The sequence below is a fragment of the Hydra vulgaris genome, chromosome 09 (assembly GCF_038396675.1).
Source record: "Hydra vulgaris chromosome 09, alternate assembly HydraT2T_AEP".
NCBI classification, from domain to species: domain Eukaryota; kingdom Metazoa; phylum Cnidaria; class Hydrozoa; order Anthoathecata; family Hydridae; genus Hydra; species Hydra vulgaris.
Window position 1 is genome coordinate 14,935,001 of NC_088928.1, and position 24,480 is coordinate 14,959,480.

Below are 24,480 nucleotides of genomic sequence, written 5' to 3' on the forward strand. Positions count from 1 at the left end.
TATATTCAAACTATTTATTGGTAATAATATCTATAAATAGTTTTAATACAACTTTTAAATGTTGAATAATAAAAAGAAATATATTTATAACACCATGCATAACACTTTTCTTATTTTCTGATATCTAATATTACTCTACAGAAAATACTTCAATGGCTGAACTAAATCAATATAAATGGCGAACGGCAATTTAACAAAAAAACCTTGGCAATTTAACAAAAAAACTTTATAGAAACTCTACCTTGCGATGTAGCTTTTCTATAAATAATGTGTCGAATTTCTATACATTTATGTAGTATTTCTATACTGCATCGAGTTTCTATACAAATTTGTCATGTTTCTATACAGTTTTTATAGAAACTCTACACATTCCTCTTGTCGTCATCATCATCATCATCATCATCATCATCATCATCATCATCATCATCATCATCATCATCATCATCATCATCATCATCATCATCATCATCATCATCATCATCATCATCATCATCATCATCATCATCATCATCATCATCATCATCATCATCATCATCAATTTTAAACCAATGCGATTTAGGCATTTTACAATAAAATGTTAGGTACTGCCTTAACTTAGCCTTAAAGCTTTACAAACTAATTGTCAGAATTTCACAAATGAAACCTTTTTTTTAGAAAAATGGCTGCTAAATTTTTTTCAAAGTCTGACTTTTTTTAGCCTCAGTCATATGATCAAATGCTGTTTTTAGCGTGTTCACATCTACTAAAAAATGTCATGATTTGCATAGCGGGTTACAGGGACTGAATAGGTTAATGTAAATATAAGAAAAGCTTTTTCAATACAAGTAATGAATAAAAAACATCTCACACTTTCGCCTGCTTGTGAGCTAACAGCAGCAACTTTATCCACTTTCAACCCAACAACAAATTTTGTTAAATTAGGTGCTTCTGAAAGAACCTAAAATCATAAAAAAATATTAGTGATGACTAATTTATTATTGAAAAAGTATAAATTATTTTAATAATATAATATAAATTAAATAAAAATAATTTAAATCAAAATTTAAGAAAGTTAGAGTAAATGAAGCACATAATATAGGAATGACTTATTTAATTAGTTTAGGAAAAGCATAGCTTTTATAAACCAAGATAAGCTTTCAAAAAAAAAAAAAGAAAAAGTAATGTAAGCCTGTAAATCCGAAAAAAGTAAATATATTTTTTTGTCCAGCATGACATGCTACTTATTTAAGCTTAACATTCAAAGAAAAAGTGAAAATAAATTTTTTTTACTGAAATACAATAAAATGTTTTTAAAACATTTTAAGGTAAGTACACTATTGTTTATAATTATTCGAATGGCATTAACTTTTTTAAAAATACTTATTTAAAAAAAGTTAATGCCATTTAATTATTTTTAATGTTTATTTTTGCATTATATCAGATAATTTAAAAGTGTTTTGGTTAAAATGCTTTGATAAAAATCATAAGAATAATAAAAATGCTAAAGTGAGCAAAACGATATAAAAAATGGACTATCAATAACTGTAAACAATTTTGTTTACAGTTATTGATAAAAAAAAATTGTTTAATTTATGATAAAATAATGTGTATTATTGACTGTAAAACATGGTTGATGTAGTGTTAGGTGCTTTGGTTAGAATACCACAGGGTTAGGGTTAGCGTTGGTGACTTTGTGAAAAAAGAGGAAGCAATGACTAAAGTAGTTTACTTGTACACTTAAAAAATTATGCTACATCTTTGGAAAAATGGGTTAATGAGAAGCTGTTCATTTCTTCAAAAGAAAATGGCTTGAAGCTTAAATCTAAAACATATTTTTCAAAAACCTTGTTTAAGTTATTTGACTGAGTTCGAGAATGATCAAATATTAAATAAAATGATTTACCTCCCCAATCACAAGATCTCTCTCCGATCGGATTTTTATAGCTGGAATTAAAAGTAATGTCAAAAACTAATGCCAAATGATGCATAAGATGTGGACAAAACTTTTTAGTTAGTCACATAAAATTGACTTCGACAAATTGGATAAGTTGTTAAGTAGAATGGCATGAATATGTATGGCCGTTATTGTCACTAAGATAAAAAGGCAAGTAAATTATAAAATCTAATCGGACTTTTATTAGTTTTTTTGTAAACCTAATAAAAAGGAAAATAACATATAATTCAGGTTGACTTGGCTTACAGTTGCTCTCCCAATAATAAGTAAAACTATGATATCTTATTTCAAAAAGTATGACCATTTGAATAATTATGGATGGTAGTGTATATTTTACTGCAAAGATAAACTTAAGGAGAACTTAAGGAGAAAATAAGATAACTAATAGAGAACAAAGTGACAAAAAGCCAACAAAAACATAGTGGCAAGAAAACTACAAAATAAGTAAAAACTATATAAATGCAAAAGAACTACAAAGAAAAACTACAAAATAACTGTAAGTTTAGAAACGCTGCATGCAAACATTTTTTTTTTTTTCTAACTTTAAAAACAAAATCTTACAAAAATTTAAAGACATTTATTTACTAGTAATAAAAACAAAAATTTGGTGATATCAGAAAGTATAGAAAAGTTTAAAAGAAATTTGTGATTTGTGACCTATTTTAAACAATTAGTTTCTAACGTGGGACAAATGCATTGGTCCTTATTATAACATAATTTCTAAGTTTTATCGATCTATTATCTAGCATCTATTATACATCTACAATATTGTAAGAAAAATATGTTTTGTATTATATAAATAACTAACTGGTTTAATATCGATAAACATGATAAACAGAAATTTTGCTATCAAACAACATAAAAGCTTGCAAAATTTAAAATATCTGAATTCTATAATAGTAATATTATTATAATTAAAAATTAACAGGACTTAACATCAAACACCTAAAAAATAACAGGATTTAACATTATACACCTATGTAAATATTATACTTAATCTAAAAGCAAACATTTTAAAAATATTTTCACCCCATTATAAAAACTCATGCCCAGCTTGTAAACTTCATTTTAAAAGTGTTTTTTATTATTTACTAAGAAAAATGTTAAGCATAAAGATTACGTATAAAAAGCATACGTCAACATTACTATAAATTATAATTATTCACCATATTATTCTAAATATTTTAAAAACATGCTTAAAATAACATAACAAAAAAATATGTTTGTAATGTGAATATAATAAAGTATAAAACAAGAATTAAAATCGATTTAAAATTTAAGTTTTGTGATTACCAATAAAAAGTGTTCATTTTATTATTGGAATAAAAGCAAGTGAATTATCAACTTGTCCCAGCTTAAATACTGTCCCGTGTTAGACAACCTTCCCCTACAAAAAAATTATAAAATAACTACAAGATAAAAAAATAATTACTGCAAGATAACTATAAGATCATTAAAAATACTACAAAGTCTACAACAAGACAACTTAAAAACAATTTTATAAAGCTTAAAGCGAACTACCAGATAGCTAAAAAATAATCTTAAATAACTAAAAAGTAACTATATAAAAAAACTATAAAAGTAATTATTACTATTAAAGATAACTAAAAAAAATTAACAACAAAACAAAAAAAAGACAACTTAAAAAAAAAAAAAGAACAATAAATGGCAGACGAAAGATTTGAAAAAACTGTAAACTGTATGAGTTAGTCAAAACATGAAGACATGAGAAGAAAGTATTGATATTTGAGAGAAAAAAGAGATTATCTTTTTTGAGCATGGCTGAACTATTATTTTACTACCTTTTTTTTTTTCAAAAAAAAAAAATGAGAAAATGGATTTTGGTCAGTCTTCTATAATGCTTATTTTAAAGAGTTTATGTCTGATCAAAGTAGATTTTCTTAAAACATTTACTTTGTGACTTAAGTATTTTTAGCAGTCTTTCAATTCAATTAGATTTATAAGTTAATTTTGAAAGGGAGGGATTCAATTAGATTTATAAGTTAATTTTGAAAGGGAGGGAAGGAAGAGTTGTTAGTTAATAAAGCAAATTTCTAGTTATGGTAAATTATTAAAAAAAAAAGTTGATCAAAAAAGTCAATGTATCATGAAGACTGAGGAAATTTATTAAAAAATTTATTGTCAAGTATTTCATATTAATTTTACAATTACAAATTGATTCTTCTGCAACCTGTAATTAATACAAAATATAAAACCTATTATGTTGAGTTTAAGCTGTTTCAAAATTATTATTGCACACACTTTTAAGTGGCAGTAAACTTTTTTAAAAGCAACATTCAGACACAACTCTGAGGAGATGTTTATTACTTAATCACTACACGAATTATCTTTACACATAAGCATTAATATTTTTTTCCATTCTGACGCCTTTCATTGTTGTATGCGCACTTTTTATTTTTGTAACCAATTTTTTGTTTTATTTTATTTATTTATTTTTATTTGTTTGGTGACATATTTTTTGTGTAATTTCATTCATATTAGTGTTTATAAAACAATTTATTGTTTATTATTATTGTTTGTACTGTTAAGGTGCATTGTCTGTCTTATTCATTTCTAAATATTCCTCTATTAATCTTTAATTTTGTCTTGACAACTGTCAAAATATGCTTTCTTCAAAAAATAATTCTCCTTTATTCTAATGTACTTTATTTCTTCCCTCAGGCATTCACTGCTTGTGTGTGACCATTCGGCGAACTTTATATATGCCAGAATTATATATATGCCAAAGTTTTTAAATAAAATTATAATTGCACACACTTTTAAGTGGCGTTAAACAAAACTTTTTTAAAAGCATCATTCAGTACATAAATTTTTATTTTCATTCAGTACATAAATTTTTTTAAACTATAATTAAACCTTTTATACAAAATAAACATTTTTCAAACTTTAATAGTACTTTGATAATTTTTTTGTTTTGGGATTTATAGCCTCAGAAGATATGTCTTCAAGATTAAGAGTTGAATAGTTTTGTGGTTTTTTTTTATTTTTTTTTTATTATTTTTTTTTTTACAACTTATAAGTACATACATACCTGTATTAGAAGTTTTTAGGCCGGTTTAAAATTACAAAAATGAGGGTACTTACATCATTTACATTTTCAATCCAATGGTTTACATTGCATAAACTTTCTTTATTTGTGACGCTGTAAACAATGATTGCTCCCTAAAATTAAATTAAGTCGCAAAAATTATCTTTATAAGCCTAAATAAACAATGGTCTGATTGTAAATTAAAATTAAATAAATACCCCAAAAAATCTTTTAATATCTTAAAGAATAAAAAATACCAGTTGTTTTGCAGAAACTAATATATATTTTATATATACACTAATAAATGATTTTTTAAAATGCTAGAAGTGAATATCATGGTTAATAAAAAAAAGTTTTAGGGCCCAGTACAACAATAAAAATAGCCCCCTCCAAGGATAAAGCCTAAAAAACAATTAAATTACTAAATAATAAGTTATTTTATATTAATTACAACATTTATTACCGCGTTTTTTAAATCTTGTTTTTCAATGATCATGTTTTGTGGGTTTCTGGGTTTCCACTATTAATTACATATTGTAATACTTAGTTTTAAAATGAAGGTATTTTGAATGCCACATATTAAAAATTATCAATAACAAAAAATCGGTTAACTTCTGCATAAATTTTTTAAAATAAAAATAGTAATATATATTTTAACTAGATACATGATACAATAGATAGAAATTGTGTTAGACTCAATATTATTCACTCATTGTTTAAAGGCTGTAATTTTTACAGCCATTAATCACTGAGTGTGACAATATCTATCAACTTGCGAATACCATTAGCTATAAGAAGTGTTCAAGCACTTTATGCAAACAAATAAAACTCCTTCAAAGTCAAAAACTAGATATACTAGTACTGGATTCTCTATTTTAAATCATCTTCAATTATATTTCACTAGTGACCTTTTGTGAAAGCATTGGATTAGATTGGCTCTTTTTATCTTTTCATTTATTTAAATCATTCTTTTTTTGAGTCAAAGTGTATGGAAAGAACTAAAGTGAACAAGAAAAATAAAGGATTTATTAAAAGAACTAAAGTGAATAAGTACAATGCCAACTAGGGCATAGTGGATTTGGCAAAATAATTAAATGAATATAAATCTGAATCCATTTTTTACTTAATAGACTAATAAATTGTCATCTTATTTATTTTACACAGTTAAATATGTGAAATAAATAATATGCAATTTTTTGTAATAAAACCTATATTAGTTATAATTTTTATTACATTTTCTATAAAATCTTTTTAAGAAGCATAAGTTATGCAATCATTTAAGCTACTTCTAAAAGTGGTTACAAACAATCTGCACACACTAAAAGCTCTTTCGCTCTCAAAGGATGTTGGCTGATTAGTTTTTAAACACTAGAGGCCTCCAAATTAGAAATGCGTTTTTTTGTTATACCAAATAATAATACGTAAAATTCTTTATTTATTTCATGAAGTTACTCCTTGTTTAAGCTCATTAAGTTTTGTTTGAGCTCAGCTAAAATTAAATTGTTCTAAATATATAAATAACTTGATTAAGGGGTCGTCCATAAATTACATCATGCAATTTTTTACATTTTTGAATACCTCCCCCCCCCCCCCAAATTTTCACACTTTAGGGGTCCTCTACAAATTACATCACACAATTTTTGACCATTTTAGACCCCCTCACCCCAGGCATCACAACATCGTAACACTTTAGTAACGTTTTCCATATGAGTCGTAACAAAACTACTAAAAATAAAATATTTTAAGCTAATGCGTATTAACTATTATTGTTGTTTAATAATTATCATATATTATTTAATAATTATATTATTATTTTTTCATCGATGATATATTGGCTACATCACTGACTCAAAAAGCCGTAGATGAATAAATTATTCAACTAAAATTGAAAATAAGTCAATAGTGAAAAACTATTGACTTATTTTCAAAACTAAAATTCAACTAAAATTGAAAATAAGTCAATTTATAAAAAGTCAATCTCAATAGAAATTAAGTCAATTTAAGAAGTCAATTCCAATTTAAGTTAAATTGGAATAGCTGCATTCAAGTGTTTTAGGCTAGGCACTCTTTCAATCAAGAGAAAAATTTTTCTAAATTTGAAACTTGAAAAAAAAAGTTGCATCACAAAACTGAATATCCCACTCCTTCTTGTAACAAATTGTCACAAATTGCTTATGCCTCCCCCCCTCCTCATTTTATTGTGGATGACCCCTAATTGCTTTTGGGCATTAAGTCTGACTTCATTATGTAACAAAACATTTAACATTCCAGGACAACACATAAAACAAAGAAAAGAAATTGATTTATTTTATCCATGCTATACCATTTATACTTTCACCAAATTATGGTTAAAATAACTTTTTTTAAATGAATACCATAGAGATATTCATTGGATCACATGTGTTAAACCAAAATGGAAAAATAAGGTGTAAACATATTCAATCTTGTGCTTTATTATCAACAACAACAATTATTAACTTGCAAATACAAAATTTTTCTAGAAAGTAAAATTGATTTTTTTATGACACTGTAATTTACCCAGGATTACCTTCAATGCAAAAATGACCTAAAACTTATTTGCATTACTCAACTGTTAAAAAAAGCATCAAATGACTGTTATAATATATAATATGACCATCGATCAGGTTTCCATGACAATTAGGTTTCCATGACATAATCAGTAGTAAATTGAATATAAGAATATTCAACAAAACACAGTTTAGCTTTTTAAAAATTTTATGCAATACATAAACTTTCTTACATGAGCCCCCTTATAGTGTGATGACGATAAAGTAATATACTGATCATCGCCAGGCATATCCCTAATATAAACAAAATGCAAAACAAAATTTAAATTACAATAGTAATAAGATAAGATGTTAAATTTAGTTACAACTTATAAACTATTATCTTCTTGTCATTATTATTATTATTATTATTTATTCTTAGTAGGGTAGGGTGATGCAATCTTGGCATATGGGGTAGTTAGGGTCTAATCAACATTTACCAGTTTTTCAGAAGAAAGGCTTTAGGTAGAAGCCATTTTTTTTCTATTATTATAGTTGATAAAACAGCTCTCCAAATTTTAATTATCAGCTTACTAGGCAAATTAAAGTATATTTTTGATTCAAAATGACGCATACATTTGAACAGAGATTTCTTAAACTTCAAAAAAATGATATTAAAAATTGGCTTCATCTTATATAAAATGTTCTATATGGGAGAAAAGTTACTAGATAATTATATTCAAATAGTTTTAAAATGGAAAAAAGCATAGTTTTTTTTTAATTTACGAAATTGTCAGGCGGGATAATATAAGCCTATATAATCAATATGTACTGTGTAATATAATCAATATGTACTGTGTCATTAAGAATCTAATACTTATACAGCAAATAATACTTTTAAAATGAAAAATAGTACAAATAAAAAGTCTGATTATATTTCTGGATTCATTTTTCTGGAGTCATGTTGTTATTGATTTATTTAGATGATTATTATATACTCAATATGGAGAACAATAATGTGATTTATTTTGTATATTTATAAAAGTAATAAAATAACCAGTGGATATTAAACCCTAGAAAGCTCTGCATTCTTCGAAAAACAGAGATTAAAAAAAAAAACATTCATTTTGTATTTTTGATTTGCTGCTTTAACTGTGTAATGTTCTTTTGCATTTAAATCATTTATTGAATACTATTAAAGTTTTGATAAAATAATATAAATATAATACATACTCAATGACTACAGTCATATTTTACTTTGAGTTGGTATATTTCATTAAAAAAAAAGATGTGACTTAGTAAAAGTGAGTAGAGCCACAACATGGGTCTATTGAACAAAACTTAAACCAATGACCTTTAGACAACTTTAGGAATCATATATAAACTTTGTTTTATGTAATTTACAAAAAATGATGTCTAACCATGATTTTGCTATACACATTTTTTGCTCAATAACAAAAATAGAAAAAAAGGAGCTTAGATTACACCACTCTACTCTATTTTTCTGTTGTTTTTCAAATTTTCAAATAAAATTTAAAACTTCTATTTTTAAAATTTAGACAATTTTAGTTTTCTATTCATTAAAAAATAAACAAGCAACATTTAAAATTATAAACCAAAAATCCAACCAAAGAATAATTTTAAAAGTACCTTAAATTCTTTATAAAAACTTCAAATCACTTAAACTCAGAAACTTTAAAAAATCACGCAAACGCACACACATATACCCACATGTAAACATATGTGTGTATATATATATATATATATATATATATATATATATATATATATATATATATATATATATATATACATACACACACACACACATATATACACACACACATATATATACACACACACACATAAATATATATATACATATATAAATATATATATATATATTTATTTATATATATATATATATATATATATATATATATATATATATATATATATATATATATATATATATATATATATATATATCAGGGGCTATTCTAGACCGTTTTCGACAGCATTGACTGTATATGGGAGCTGCCCAAATTAAAAATTGAGGATTTTCTTTTTTTTAAACTTTTTTTACGGAAAATTTTTTTTTGGGCAAAAAAACACAGATATTTAGCAAAATTTCTCCTGGGCGGGGGTACCACTGCACAAATTTTTTTCCTAGAATAGCCCCTGTATATATATATATATATATATATATATATATATATATATATATATATATATATATACACAACTAAAATCAGATTTTATAATAATATAACTATTTTAAGATATTGAAACAACACATAATGATTTTGGAATAAAATTATAATTGTTTTATAAATTATTTTATAAATTATTAAGTTAATAACTATTAAATTAATTATTAATTAGTTTTGATGGAATATATGAAAATTGAAGGTTAAAGTTTTTACCATAGCTTCAGCAAGTCTTTGCTTTATATTTGAATTATCATCTGTTATTTTAATTCAACCAGCCATAGCAAAACGTTGATAAGTCATAAATATGATCCATTCAATGTTACTCTTACTGAGACTCAATCAAGTTAAGTTTAGTTTAAAAGTTCAAATGACACTAGAAGGAATAGCACATAAAAACACCTCAAAGCAATTAATCGATTAGATAAAAAAAAAAACTTCTGGTTTTTGTTATTTGTTTTACTAAAAAAGTTTTACAAAAGTGTTTTTATGACCATAGAATTCATGCTAGTTTCCTTAAACAGCTGAATCACTGTTATAGCTTTAAACATTAAAAACAATTTGTTATTTGATGAAAATCTATTTAGCATCTGCATAGGATTCAATATATCCATCTAACTGGCTGATGAATCATCTTTAATCAGATAATGTTAAAAAATTCTTCACCAGAAAGATAACAAAAATTCTCTGTCATTTCTTGATTCACGTAAAATTAGAAACAAAGTCTAAGACTTAACTATTTTTTAAGTTGCGAATGTTTGTAATCTTATGAATAAAATGTATTCAGCAGCCCTCAGAATTAGAAAAAATTAGGTTGGCAATTTTTTGCCGACCTTAAACTATTAAGGTATCTTGAGAAGAATGATAAAAAACAAAGAGTAAGGTGACAGAGTGAAGAGGTGCTAAGCGGAAGCACATAAAGAGAATGGTAAGATAATTCAAACCTGGTTTCTCAACAAATAAGTGAATTCATGCATAAGTAAACACCCAAGCCAAGCATGTGACTATTGGAGTCCTTGCAAAATATAGGAAAGAAGCCATCAATATTGAGATCTAAAAGAAAAGCTGAACTTAAATTAGTCTCACAAAAAGAAAGTCTGGTGAATTTTGAAGGATTCAACTAGAAAGGTAAGATTCAACTGATAGAAAGTTACTTCAGAGACTACAAATGTTTGTGAAAGTTATATAAAAACAGTTACGTGATGGTAATGGTTTTTTATGTTTAATATTTTTAGTTTATTTGGGCATGGTCCAAGTTAAAGAAACTTGACTCATTCATAGATAGAGCACAGCATCTTAAGTCCTTCTAATTAACCCATAGTCCTAACTTACGGTTCTTTATGTGGCCCTAACAAAACACACACAATGCACTAACAGGGACAGCATTCATGCCCAAGACGGCACCGTTAATACTCTGATATTTTACAGCTGTTGACGGAATCAGCATCTTCTACAAAAAGAGTTCGAAAAACCTTACTTAGCTGTACCCTCATTTGAAGATAAGAAGAAGAGTAGCATTGTCATGATCAAGGAGGCACAAGCAAAAATGACGAAAAATGTTTAACCAGAAAGTTCACACTGTCTTTATTACTAATGTTGTATATACAACCAATGTGCCACTGCTGCTTTATATTTTTATATAAAAAACCACTTCCTGACAACCCAGAGAACAAGATTAAACCATTGATATACATCCGCAACCCTCGGAATTATGGTCAGCATTCGGCAATGCTGACCTAAAAGTGGTTGAGGTCAGCAAAAAATTGCCGAACTTGTTTCTATGTTTCATGGTAAGACCTTTGTGTTAAATTTTTTTAGTCAACCTGCTGCCGACCTCTAAAAGATCGGCAAATTATTGCTGACCTCATTTTTCCTAATCCCAAGTGGTGCATCTAAAACACTCACATCAAGTTATTTTTCACTTTTACTCTTTTATAGGCTGTGGTCCAGACAGCTGGGAAAGTTTTGAAAGATTATTGAATTATAATAATTACAGTACTGTATTGTAATGGTATCCTTAATGCAAAATACTTTTCTTTATTGCAATTGGAAATGAGGTTTGAATCCGCTGACTATTATTTTCATTTAGTACCTCATTACTAAATCACTTTGTGTTTTGTTCTTTATTTTTCTCCATCTTCTCAAGACTCTCCATTTGATGTTAATTTTTATAAATTTAACCTTATCATTTCTCACATTAACTCTTCTTCAGCTTGTGTTCTTGAGAACATTCTTACAACAACCTTAACAAGTAGTTTTAGTCTTACAAGTGTACTCTAGAACTTTGTTTAATACTCTCTAAACTATTTAACAAATGCTCAACTGAATTTTGTTTTCCTGACAGATGGGAAACAACATCTGTGGCTCGAAGTTTAGGAAATCTGAGGTGAAGATTACTCTGACACCTATAAACTTCTTATGAGCAAACTTTATTTGCAGGTGACACAACCATATACTGGAGTATATGGCCGTGTCACCAGCAAATAAAATACATCTTGAAAAAAGGATATTTAAAAAAAGAATACTTTAAAAAGAAATATTGTAAAAAAGAACTCACTTCTGCAAAGCTTAAGATTCACAGTGGTAAGTGAAGTTTAACCCCATACAAAAACCATTAGTTTACTGATAATAACCTGAAATCATTAGTTTATTGGTAATAATATGTAATCATTAGTTTACTAATAATAATATGAAATCATTAGTTTACTGGTAATAATCTGAAAACATTAGTTTACTGATAATAATTTGAAATCATTAGTTTATTGGTAATAATCTGAAATCATTATTTTACTGATAATAATCTGTAATCATAAGCTTACTGATAATAATCTGAAATCATCAGATTTACTGATAATAATCTGAAATCATTAGTTTACTGATAATAATCATTACAGTGTTAATGATATTTTTATAACCATGCAGGGCAGCACTTTTCTTTTAATTTACCTTTTCTCAAATTAAACTTTTCATCTTTTTCACTTTTATGCAACTATTACTATGGTCAAATGAGCTATCATTTTGTAATCCACCAACTAAAATGTAATGTTTTTACAAAAATGCAACTTTTTGCTATATAAACTTTTAATTTTTAAATTCTAATACTTCAGAATTCTTTCCCATCTTCACATTTTCCTGAATTATTCAATTTACATTTTTTTAAGTTTTCTTTTTAAATAACTTTATTGAAAAATTCCTCTGAAAAAGACCCCACAACTAACCATAGTAAGTGAAAAGAAATCAAAAAAGCATACTTTATTACCATATTTCTATATTTAGAACTTGATTATATTTGTTTAGCTCTGTGCTTGATTTAATTGGCTCTAAAATGAAACAAAAAAATTGTATTTAAATATCATTATTTATTGAAAAGAAAATAGGAAAATGTATTTAAAAAATGTTGATTATCATGTTAATTAATTTAAATTTTTTCTTTTCTAAATTTTTTTAATCGTAAAACAATTAGTTAACTATAACTATTTACATTTTTTATTTAAGTCTAATCTATTGCTTTCAAATCAATATCTTAAAAATAATACAGTCAAATGAATTATACACTCTGCATTTAAAAATAATTTATGAATTTATTGGATAATACACAGGATAAAAAGTTTAAAGCACTAAATGATATTAAAGTTAAGGTAAAAAATTTTAACATAACTTAAAAAAACGATTTTAAACAAACAAAATTTTTTTTTTTTCCTGATTCACTTCTAACAAGGCCACAAACAATCACTCTCAAGTTGGGAGAGTATAGAACAAAGAAACAGTTGACAAAAGACTTGAAAAGTTGAAGGTTGTATGAGTCAGGAAAACATAAAGATGGAAGAGAGCTCCAAAGGCTTAAAGTGCGGTGAAAAAAACTAGACAAACAAACATTTTTAGAGCATGCAGGGACATATACAGTAAAAAAATGAGACTTAGCTGAATGACAAATCAAGTGAGAATGAGTTTTAGTTAATAGAACTAGAAAAAAAAAAGCTCATTTGAGCAGCAGTCATGATTTATGTATTTGTAGAGAAGAGAGAAAAGGTAGCAACTTTACGAGAATGAGAAAGAGGCTCAAGTTTGGCAGATAAAGCGGGTCCAACTATGTTTACAATGCATTTTTGGACCTTTTCTAGAAGAGAAAGGGCATCATTAATGGAATCAGCCCAAATATGACAACAGTATTTCATACAGGGATGAAGAAGAGATTTGTAGATATAGTGAATGGAATCAGGAGTAAGAAAATGGTGAGCATGATAAAGTGAGGCAACCTTAGAGAATGCTAATTTAGCAATCAATTTTATATATGGTTTCAAGGAAAGATCAGTAGCAAGCAATCATCCAAGAAGGTGTAAAGAAGAGGACTGAATAAGAGGGTTGCCATTCATTAAAATATTGACAATATTGCAATAGCTGTTTGCAGTAAATACCTGAGTTATGTTGGAGTTAAAATTTACAAGCCACTGTAGACCCCAATCTGTTACAGAAGTAAGATCAGATTCAAAATCGGCTGCCTGTTCTAAGCAATCGAAAAGAGAAACCTTTTAAGACAATAGTATAATGTTGAGTCATTCGCAAAAAGTGCTACTTTAGATGCAAGGTTGTCAAGAAGATCATTAATGAAGATAAAAAACAAAATAGGACCAAGGATAGAACTTTGAGGTACCCCATAAGTTATTTGGAATGAAAAAGAGTGTTGGCGTTTAAGAATGACTTTTACAAAGCAGTTATAAAAAAAATAATTTTATAAACTTTCCCAAATACACCATATGAAGACCAGCATGCAAAACTTTGTCGAATACTTTAGATAGCCCTAGCCTCTCCGCCTCCATCTAATGCACAGTAAAATCTTTCAGTCACAGCAGTTAGCAAGCCTGTGTAGAGTTAGGGATCAAAAACTGTATTGATTGTCTGACAGTAAGTTATTTGACTCAAGATGGGATGGGAGAGATTTGTTGACCAAAGACTCAAGGACATTGCTAATAACTGGAACAGCAGATGCCATTTTCCAGCAGGCAGGAAAACAAGACTCAGTCAAGTACTTATTAAACAGTTTGGAGAGAATTAAAGAGATTTCTGGAGAACGATTTTGTAAGACTATGACAGGAATGTTGTCGAGTATGAGATGAATCTAAGGAGAAAAAGGAGAAATTGAACACAAGCTAGGATCAGAAACAAGATATATATCAAGGAATGGAGGTAAATGATTAGGGTTGTCAGGAAAACTAGTCACAGAGTTAACTATCTGATTAAGATATTGGGAAATGCAGAAGTTATAGGTTTGAGTGCCAGCATAGTCAGTGGCATTAGAGCCAAGCTATTCAGTACAATGAGCATTAGTCACCAATAACAACAAAATTGGCAGAGGAGTAAAAAAAAGGGGCATGGTCAATTTGATCAGAACTTACATCTAAAAGAGTACAGTCTTGGGTAGAAGGAGAATGATAAAGAACAAAATGAAAAGTGATGAAATGAAGAGCTGCTTAGCAGAAGCACATTAAAGAATGGTCAAAAGATTCTATCTTGATTTCACAACAAATAGGTGAATTGATGTGTATCTATACCACCAAGCCAAGCATGTGACTATTGGAGTCATTGTAAATCAAAGGATAGTAGCCATCAACACTGGGATCTGAAGAAGAAATTTTAAAAATTTAAATTAGTCTCATTAAGAACAAGCAAGTCTGGTGAATTTTGCAAGAGATAAGATTCAACTGATGATAAGCTTGTTCGCAGACCACGAATACTTGTAAAAGATTTATTAAAATAGTTATGTGGTGGGGATGGTTTTTTATTTTTAATATTTTAGGTTATTTTTAACAGGATTTAAATTTAAGGAAAACTTGACTCATTCATAGATGGAGCATGGCCTTCTAAGCAATGAGCTATAAAATTGTCTCAGTCCTGTTAATTAACCCTATGTAAATTAAGTCATAAAATATGGCTTCTTATGTGGCCTCGACAATGCACACCAAAAGCATTACCAGGGAGACCATCCATATGCAATATGGCATTGTTAATACTCTGATATTTTGCAGCTGTTGATGGAATCAGCCTTTCTGAAAGCTACCACAGAGTTCAGGAAACCTTATTACAAGCCGGCCTCAAAACCATTAAAATGAGTTTTCGAGTTGTACCCTCACTAGGAAATAACAAGAAGAGTTGCATAGCCACTATCAAGGTGGCACAAGCAAAAATCTATATGAGTCAAGAAGATTCAGCATTCATTATCTAGGCAGGATGATGAATGCTGAATCTTCTTGACTCTACACTGGTTTACATCTACAAGGCAGCAGAGTATGGGAAAGGTAGTACTAGGTTACATGATACCAGTAGCAGGGTGATTGTGATGATCCTGAGCCTGACATGAACAGGAGTAATTAAAAGGAGCTACTTCCTGCGATCAGTACCTTAAGACATTAGGCATGTTATTTTGGAAATGCATTAGGAAACACATTACATTTAAAAAAATATTAGAGATTAAGGTAAGCGTAGACTTTACAGTTGAACTATTACTTATTAAAATAGTTTAATACGTAATAGTTTAAGAGTAATAGTTGGAGTAACTAGTTGGAGTAACTAGTTAGTTAATGATCTCACACTGCATCAAAACAGATTCAAACATTTAAACAGAACATTCAAACACTTAAATAGAACACTAATATACATAAAATAAGTTATGGGTGAATAAACACCACACCAGATGTCAAGACAGAACATAGACATATATAAAGTAACTTACGGGTGAACTAACACCTTGTCACTTTGAAAATAAATTTTAATAAAAATCTTAATTATATAAACAGTAATGGATGTATTAGCACTCGTTTACCTATTTGTCAGTCAATGCAGTAACACTCGACACATGTCTTTCTATTTGACAGTCAATTTTGCAGCACTTCTCGCATGCTCTATCTATTTGTCAGTCAATGTCTGTAAACAGAAAAAAGTAAAACCATTCAGAATGTTTTTTGATTTTATTTAAAAAAAAAAACATTTTGAATGTTTTTATTTTTGTCTAAAATAAAAACATTCTGACTGATTTTATAGCCTATTAATTTGCATTTTTGTGGTTTTTTAAAAAATGATAAAATTAATCAGTTTCCTCTATAAAATTTAATGGTTTTGAAATAAACTACTTCATTTTGTCTCGTTTTATCTCAAAGAGTAGTTAAGAGCTGTTTTTTTTTTTACCACAAGCAGGGTGTTTAAGACCTTTACCACAGGTATATATATATATATATATATATATATATATATATATATATATATATATATATATATATATATATATATATATATATATATATATATACATATATATATACATATTTATTTATTTATTTATATGATTGACTAAAGCTTATAGTATTTAGTTTTAATTTTGAAAAATATTGAAATAATTTTTATTGAAAATTTATGAAAACAATAAAAACAGTTTATACTATTACTTTATGAGTTAAAGATTAATTATATATTTATGGAGATGAGTTACAAAACCATAAACGTACCCGTTTTCAGTAAAGCAGATAATTTGGTAAGATGATGTTAGAGTTAACAACAAAAACCTTAAATTTTTAAAAAAATTAAAGGTATTTGTTGTAAAGCAATAAAATTTATTATTCTTATTTTTATGAAGCATGTAAAATGTTAATATGACAAACTGGTTTCAACCCCTCTATAAATATTTCCTACACATACTCTAGTTGTATGCATCAAAAATAGTATTAATAATATCTTTCTATAATACCAATGTCTGCCTAACTAGACAGACATTGGCTAATCTTCAAATCTGATAACTCTGGGCAATAGAACTTAAGTCAGCCAAGCAACTTTAAAGTAAACAAACTTCACATTTACTGTTTGTTAAACAATGATTTGGTTTTGGATCACTAAAAATAAATCATAATTTAAAGTTATTTAGAAAACTATGCAGTACTAGAATACAAGATTTTAAAAGCTATAAAAATGGATCTTTCAATTTGGAACATGTTACCTACCTTTGGTTGGTATATAAATACTAGATATTTGCCGATCTACTATGTTTGCAGCTAAGCATGATTTACCAACACCAGGATCGCCAACAATAATTATCTTAATAAACTTACTCATATTTTCTCGGAATTAAAGTGTGGTAATTCTTAATTAGAAATTGCCTAAACTAAAACTATGTAAACAGAACAATAATAAAGCATTAAATAAAAATAACATTAAATAAAAATAACAATATTATATAATGTTATTATAACATATATAATAATTATAATATATACAATATAACTTTTATATATATATATATATATAATAATAATAATAATAATAATAATAATAACAATAATAATAATAATTATTATTATTATTACAACATATATAAACCAAATTAAATTATATTAACATTGTACATATTTATAACATATTTGTTACTATAGTTTTTTGTAATGTATTTTTATAGTTGTTATATTGATATATTCTTATACAATATATAAGAATATATCAACATAACAACTATAAAAATACATTACAAAAAACTATAAATATAAAAATATGTTACAAATTTGCACAATGTTAATATAATTTACCTTGATTTTATTTGATATATACCATTTTTATATAATTTTTTACTAGTTAGCAATAACTGCAAATGTTTTTGTGAGATTTTCAGTTTTATGAAAATTGGTTTAATTCATAAAAGAATTAAAACCATAATTTATATATTACTGTTTTTATACAGATATTATCAATTAGTTTATAAACTAAACCGCAGTCTGCTAACGGCTAATGTGAATGTTTGGAAAAACACATAAAAAAAGGAAAATATTTCCTAAACAACATAAAGCATATTTTAGCATAAAAATTAAAAAGCATATTATGTTTAATTTTGTTTAACACCTTTTGGTTGCCTATGTGGGATAGGGGTCGACAATGCCGCCCTTAAACGTTGTCTCTTCAACTTAGCTGCCTAGAGACATTCTTAGCACTGGCCCTAAATATCAGATATGGATACTCGCAATAACTCTTTTGACAGTTTTTTTAAATACCTTCACAAAGTGAGGGGGGGGGGGGGGCTATATGCTATAAGGGTGTCTGAGGACTCGTTGTTTTTTGTTTTTTTCTTTCATTTATTTTTTTCTTTCTTTTTTTTTTCTTACAATAAATAGAAAACATTTTAACTATTGACAATGTGAAATCTGTTCAGTTTTTGTATTTGAGGTTGAAACTTTATGCATTCGGAATGTAAATGCTTAACATTTATTTGTTATAACAAATTTTATTGTTATAATTAGTTATAAACTATTTTTTACGAAAAAATAGGATTTAGTTGTAGTAGAACCGGGCGTATCCCGTAAACCCACGAACAGTTAGATATACTAGTTCGTGCTCGATGATGCACTGTGGTAATTATTATAGCCGATCAAATTTTGCTGTGAAGCAGTTGACACTGATAGCACTGACAACTTTGCTAGGTAGTGCGTTCCATGGGTGAGCAACGCGGTTGTTGAAGAAATTGAAACGAACGAGATTTACGTTGACTATTTCACGATAAAAAACGCTACTTTTTAAAGTAATATTTGTCTGTTGAAGCAAGGAGGTATAATAGACTTAAGTATAACATTCTATTATACCTCCTTGGTTGAAGCGAAAGTGAAAATCATATCTTCGCATTTTTAAGGAAAATTAGCCTCCTTGTACCAGAACCTGGCCAGTTACCAAGTAAAAATTGATCAAATTATTTGAGTTTTTTCATCGGGTTTAGAGTAGATGGAATGCTTACTTTAAACCCAATAGGAAAAAAACAGTTTTTTGCTCAAATCGTTGGTGGAAATGTCAAAATTTCAATTCAATGCGTTGATGAAACTTGCTGAAGTGAGGCTTCTGGTTTACGGTTAGGATAAACGTTGATGTTGATTAAATAAATACTTGGTATTTATTTGTAAGTAATTAAAGGTAAGTAGTTTGATAAATAATGAGTTTTTTTTTGTTTTATAGTTGATAATTAAAGGTTAAAAACATTTAGGACTTACGAGGCATTTATAAAAAAATGTATATGTATATTCAAACTTTTGTTTTAAATTGTTATTTTTGAGGTTGCCAAGTTAGGAAAAAAATACAAGCTAATATTTTGTTTGCAACGGAGTGTCCCTTGGGAATTGATGTAACTGATGTATTTTAATGTATTGAATAAAGCAATTTTACCAGAAATAAAAATATTTTAAACAGTATCTCCAACAATAAAAAATAAGGCAATAGAATAGTTTTTAAATGAATCAAAAGAAATACACAAGAAGCAGTGGCTATTGCAAACACTCCAACACTAGAACCGTAAGCAAAATACAACTAATTTATGTTCTTTTATCCAGTTGTTCTATAAAAAAATTTGTATTTTTTTGAGTAAAACTTCCAATGTGTATAAATGCAGAAATATTATATTAAAACCTTTGTTTATAACTAATTATAAGCTACAAAACATTTTAGGTGTTTCAAAAAAATGGAAAGAAATCTTCCGGCGCTCAAAACCGTTCTAAAGCTACTAAAAAAGCAGCAGAAGAAGCAAAACATAGACAGACTTTAGAGTATGTGGGATTTATAACCATAACACAGACAAAAAAAAATCCCTACTCTCTGAACACTAAGTTTAGTCTTTTAGTAGTTAATTGTTTCTTGTATCTTTTTTTTTTCTAACAACCTCTGGTATTTTAATCTTTGTTGTTATTACTAGCTTTTTTCTTAAGGATCCCTCTTATAATGGTTTCCAGTCAGTCCATGAGTGCCAAGAAGGACCAAAGAGCTTTCTTCATCTTTCAAGATTACCTGCAGTACTCAAATGTGTGATTCAAATCTTTCTAATATTTTCTGTTATTACGACAACTTTGTTTTACTTTTATTTTTTGACTCTTCTTATTAAATTCTATTTACAACTTTTATACAGAAACAAAACTTCTCGAGGGCGTAATTATATACAAAAATAGCTTATGATTTGAATAATAAATTACATCAATTAACTTTAATAATATTATGACAAGAATTTTATAGACGTAACAATTAAGTTTTATAACGATCAGCTATTATCACATCACCCCAAGAACTGAAGTTCTTAAGTATCATAGTCATTTAAATATGTCGGCTTTTTCCTTTCTCTGGTTGATCGTCTGATCGCTGGTAATAAATTATCAACGATTTCTCTGCCGTCAGCTTCCTCCTCAGCGTCAACAACTGTTTCTTCAGTTCCTTCCTCTCGTGCAGCAAAAATGTCTAAATCTTCTAAATCACTTTCGTCACTGTCAACCTCTTCACTGATAACAATTTTACTTGAAGCGTTTGAAGAATTTGAGGCAGGAGCTATTCTCACGTCTCGCACATGTCTTGGTACACCATCAATTTCAATATTTGTGTTTGTGAGTATGTCAGTTACAGTACCAATTTTACAAACTGAAGTGCACTTTGCACCAGCGGGGCGAACATAAACTTTTTCTCCAATTCTATAAGTTTTCATAACTTGTCGTGATCTTTCCTGAGTTTCAGTGTTTTTCTCCTCTTGAATTCGTAGACGCCAAACGTACTTATTTTTTTGAGAAGCAGGTGCAGATTCCTCGTTTGTTCCCGCCGTTGGTGTTGCATTGTACCAAAATACCGCTACTAACGGACATATTTGTGCCCTCGCAGCTGTTCGTTTTACTGTGCGGTGGTTATGCTCCACAATCCGATTTCCTGATGGTCTATATACACATCTATACTTCTTTTTTACAAACCATTTTTCACATATATTTGAAAATTCACTAGATTTAAACACCGCTCCATTATCCATTAACAGTTCTTGCGGTGGGCTATGCTCCCTAAATACGGATTCCAATTGACTTACTACATTTTTGGTATCTTCGCGAGGCAACTTTTTCCAAATTGCAAACCGACTTGGTCCACAGTCAATCATTGTTAAATATGGTGACCATTTATAGTGAGTCACATCACAAGCAATTCGATACCATGTGTCTGGTACATCTAGCACTCCATTTTCCCATTTTATTGGCGCTGGATCAATTGAATTACATTGACAACATTTGCGAACACATTCTTTAACATCTTTTCTTAATACGTGCGGAAGTCTTCGTTGCACTGTAAACATTCCGATTAACGCCAAAATGATGCTTTGAGTGACAATTACGAATTTCTTCAGCAATACTTACTCCACATAGCGCTTTAGTATTTCTTCGTGAAAGCTTATTTAACCAAGTCTTTGGAACTCTTGTCAACACGTCAGCTTTGTTTTTGGAGGACGGAACCCATTTTAACGTGATGTTTATATCATATTCTTTTATTAGGTCTTGCAGTAGAGAAAGTCCTCTTTTAATAAGCATTTCTGATAATGCATTTGATCGAATCCTATGACTTTCAATCAGCATACTTTTTAGCCATCCATGAACTGTTACTGAATCAGTGAACACTGACAAGTTCTTTATATCCCACTTAGCAGCTAGGTTTATCCCACGCACCACAGCATCTAATTCAGCAATATTAATATGCATACATCATTTATACTTCGAAGCCAGGCTGCATCCTCAATTATTAAGCCATAGTATTCTATAGCAACCCCTATTACCATGCTGCTAGCATCACACCACAATGTTGCTCCATTTTGAATCCCTTTAGCATTCCATTTCCCTCTCACAGAATCACAAACTTCTAATCGACGCAATATTTCAATTAACCATGACTGAGCTTGATCTCCAATTAGATCATCCCAAGTATTTCCTTGACTATGACGTTTTATAAAACTACAGGCAATTCTAAACCACCCTCCAACAGGATGTGACCTAATAACGGGTGATGCGGAAGTTATCGGACAAAATAAAAATGTCAATAACTTATTTATAAATTAAAAAACAAACTACTATTATATTTTTTTAAAAAAAATCATTTATCTTTTAATAAAAATATATTATTTTTTATATGTAAAAACACCACCATCTGCAATTGATCTCAATTTTGCTCTGAAATTTCAATTGGTCGTGCTTGAGGTACATTTGGGGGATTGGATTCTTTATCAACGTAATATTCATATTGGTCCATCCAATTTAGAGAATCTTTAGAATAATGAGAACTTGCTAAATCTGGCCAAAATAAATAGTTAAAGTCTCCATGATACTTGTGAATAAATAAAAGAAGTCGTTTTTCTAAACATTCATTAATATAGATTGATGAATTGATCGCTACAGCCTTGGAAGTGCGAAACAATGGCTCGGACATACCACGGTCAGATATGGCTATCCACATTAATAATTTTTTTGGAAATTTCTCTTTTCCTATAAAACGAACACTTTCTGGGCATGCCTTTTTGTTGTTTGTGTAGTATCCAGAATTTCCGGGCATGTTGTCCCCTGCAAAACAAAAGTATTTTTCGTCATCGATGACAAGAAGCGATTTTGTGTTATAGAGTTGGTTAACTAGTTTCCTGCTTCTGTTCTTTGCCTTTATTTGTTGTTCTATAGTGTATTTTAGAGTCTTTTCACGTTTTCTATATTTAATGTTCATTTTTTTTTAATTGACGACCAATTGTCGATTGATTTACACCGAATTTAACACCTTTTTTTCTCTGACTGACCTCTTTTCGATTGATGACAAGTCTCGTTAATTCGGCTTTCTTTTTTCTATTCCAGGATGTCGGACGACCAGGGTGCTTTATATCAGAAAACGTTTGAACAGTTTCAAGTCTTTTTAGGTTATCATATATTGTACTTCGAGCAAATCCTTCCTTTTCAAAATGATTTACGATTTTTTTTTTTTTATATTAGGTTTATTTACAAAAAACATTTTTAGTCGCTTTCGAAAAGATTCTCGTTCAGCTGCATTTATCCTCATTTTAAATAATTGTGTTTCAAACAATAAAGTTTATATTTTATTGAACGTTTATGCCTACGCATAAAACCACAAAAACTAATTTTTATGCTCAAATAATGAAATTAGGATTTGTCCGATAACTTCCGCATCACCCGTTAAGTGTCCACATGTTGAAAAAAGTTTCCGTCGTGTTACTTTTTCAGTTTTGATATCTTGTGACTTTGGAATGATGTTTCCACGTTTCCAACAAATCTATTTTTTTCATTTCTAAACAGTTGCAAACCCAACACTCGTACAGTATCACATTGCACCGGCTCTTTTGTTACCAATCCATAACACGCTAAATGATTTACGACCTTTTCAACTGATGTCTTTTCCAAATAAACAATTATGTCGTCAATGTAGTGGTCAGTTGCTTCACTAATACCTGCATTGAGATTCAACACACTGCCTAAGACTGAAGACATTATTTTTGGGACAGAATTTAACCCAAAACCAAGACGTGTAAAATAGTATTTTTCTTCTTTGTAGACTACCTTCTGATGCTCCCACAAACTCGGATCGATATGTATTTGCATATAGGCGCATCTAAGATCAAGCGTTGCAAATTTGTCACCAACAGTTCTCCATTTTCTAACTTTTTTATTACATGCGTTATTTGAGGCATTATGTGAATTAACATACTGATTCAATTCGCGAAAATCCAGAACAGGTCGTATCTTTCCTTTATTTTCCTGCTCAACAGCCATTAACGGGACAATCCCTTTTGTACTTTTTTCTTCTTTGTTGCATGGTTTCAACCAGCCATTTTTTACCCATAAGTCCATCTCGTTATTAAATTGATGTAACAACTGGGGTTTTACCTTGTACTGCGCGACAGAATTTCTCAGTTGTGATTGACCTTATTTCCATTTATATTTAGCAGTCCACTTTGTACCATCAAAATAAGCATCAAAATCCTTGTCC

General features: G+C 28.5%; 2 protein-coding genes across 2 annotated transcripts in view; both read right to left on the bottom strand.

The window, feature by feature from the left end:
* The window catches only part of LOC105847701 (uncharacterized), a 35,692-nt gene extending 17,835 nt beyond the window's left edge, over positions 1-17,857 (bottom strand). The window contains exons 1-5 of the mRNA XM_065804811.1: positions 17,685-17,857; positions 12,959-13,019; positions 7,744-7,804; positions 5,039-5,116; positions 848-937 (exon numbers count right to left, since the gene is read on the bottom strand). Of these exons, the coding sequence (XP_065660883.1) occupies positions 848-937; positions 5,039-5,116; positions 7,744-7,804; positions 12,959-13,019; positions 17,685-17,796 (402 nt within the window). The 5' untranslated portion in view covers positions 17,797-17,857. The remainder of the gene's footprint in view (positions 1-847; positions 938-5,038; positions 5,117-7,743; positions 7,805-12,958; positions 13,020-17,684) is intronic.
* Positions 17,858-20,776: 2,919 nt separating this feature from the next.
* On the bottom strand, positions 20,777-23,046 carry LOC136085293 (uncharacterized). The gene is made up of 4 exons (XM_065806585.1): positions 22,699-23,046; positions 22,216-22,540; positions 21,842-22,177; positions 20,777-21,792 (listed from the first exon to the last, which is right to left on the bottom strand). The coding sequence occupies exons 1-4, from the start codon at positions 23,044-23,046 to the stop codon at positions 20,777-20,779; spliced, it is 2,025 nt and encodes a 674-aa protein (XP_065662657.1).
* Positions 23,047-24,480: the final 1,434 nt, after the last annotated feature.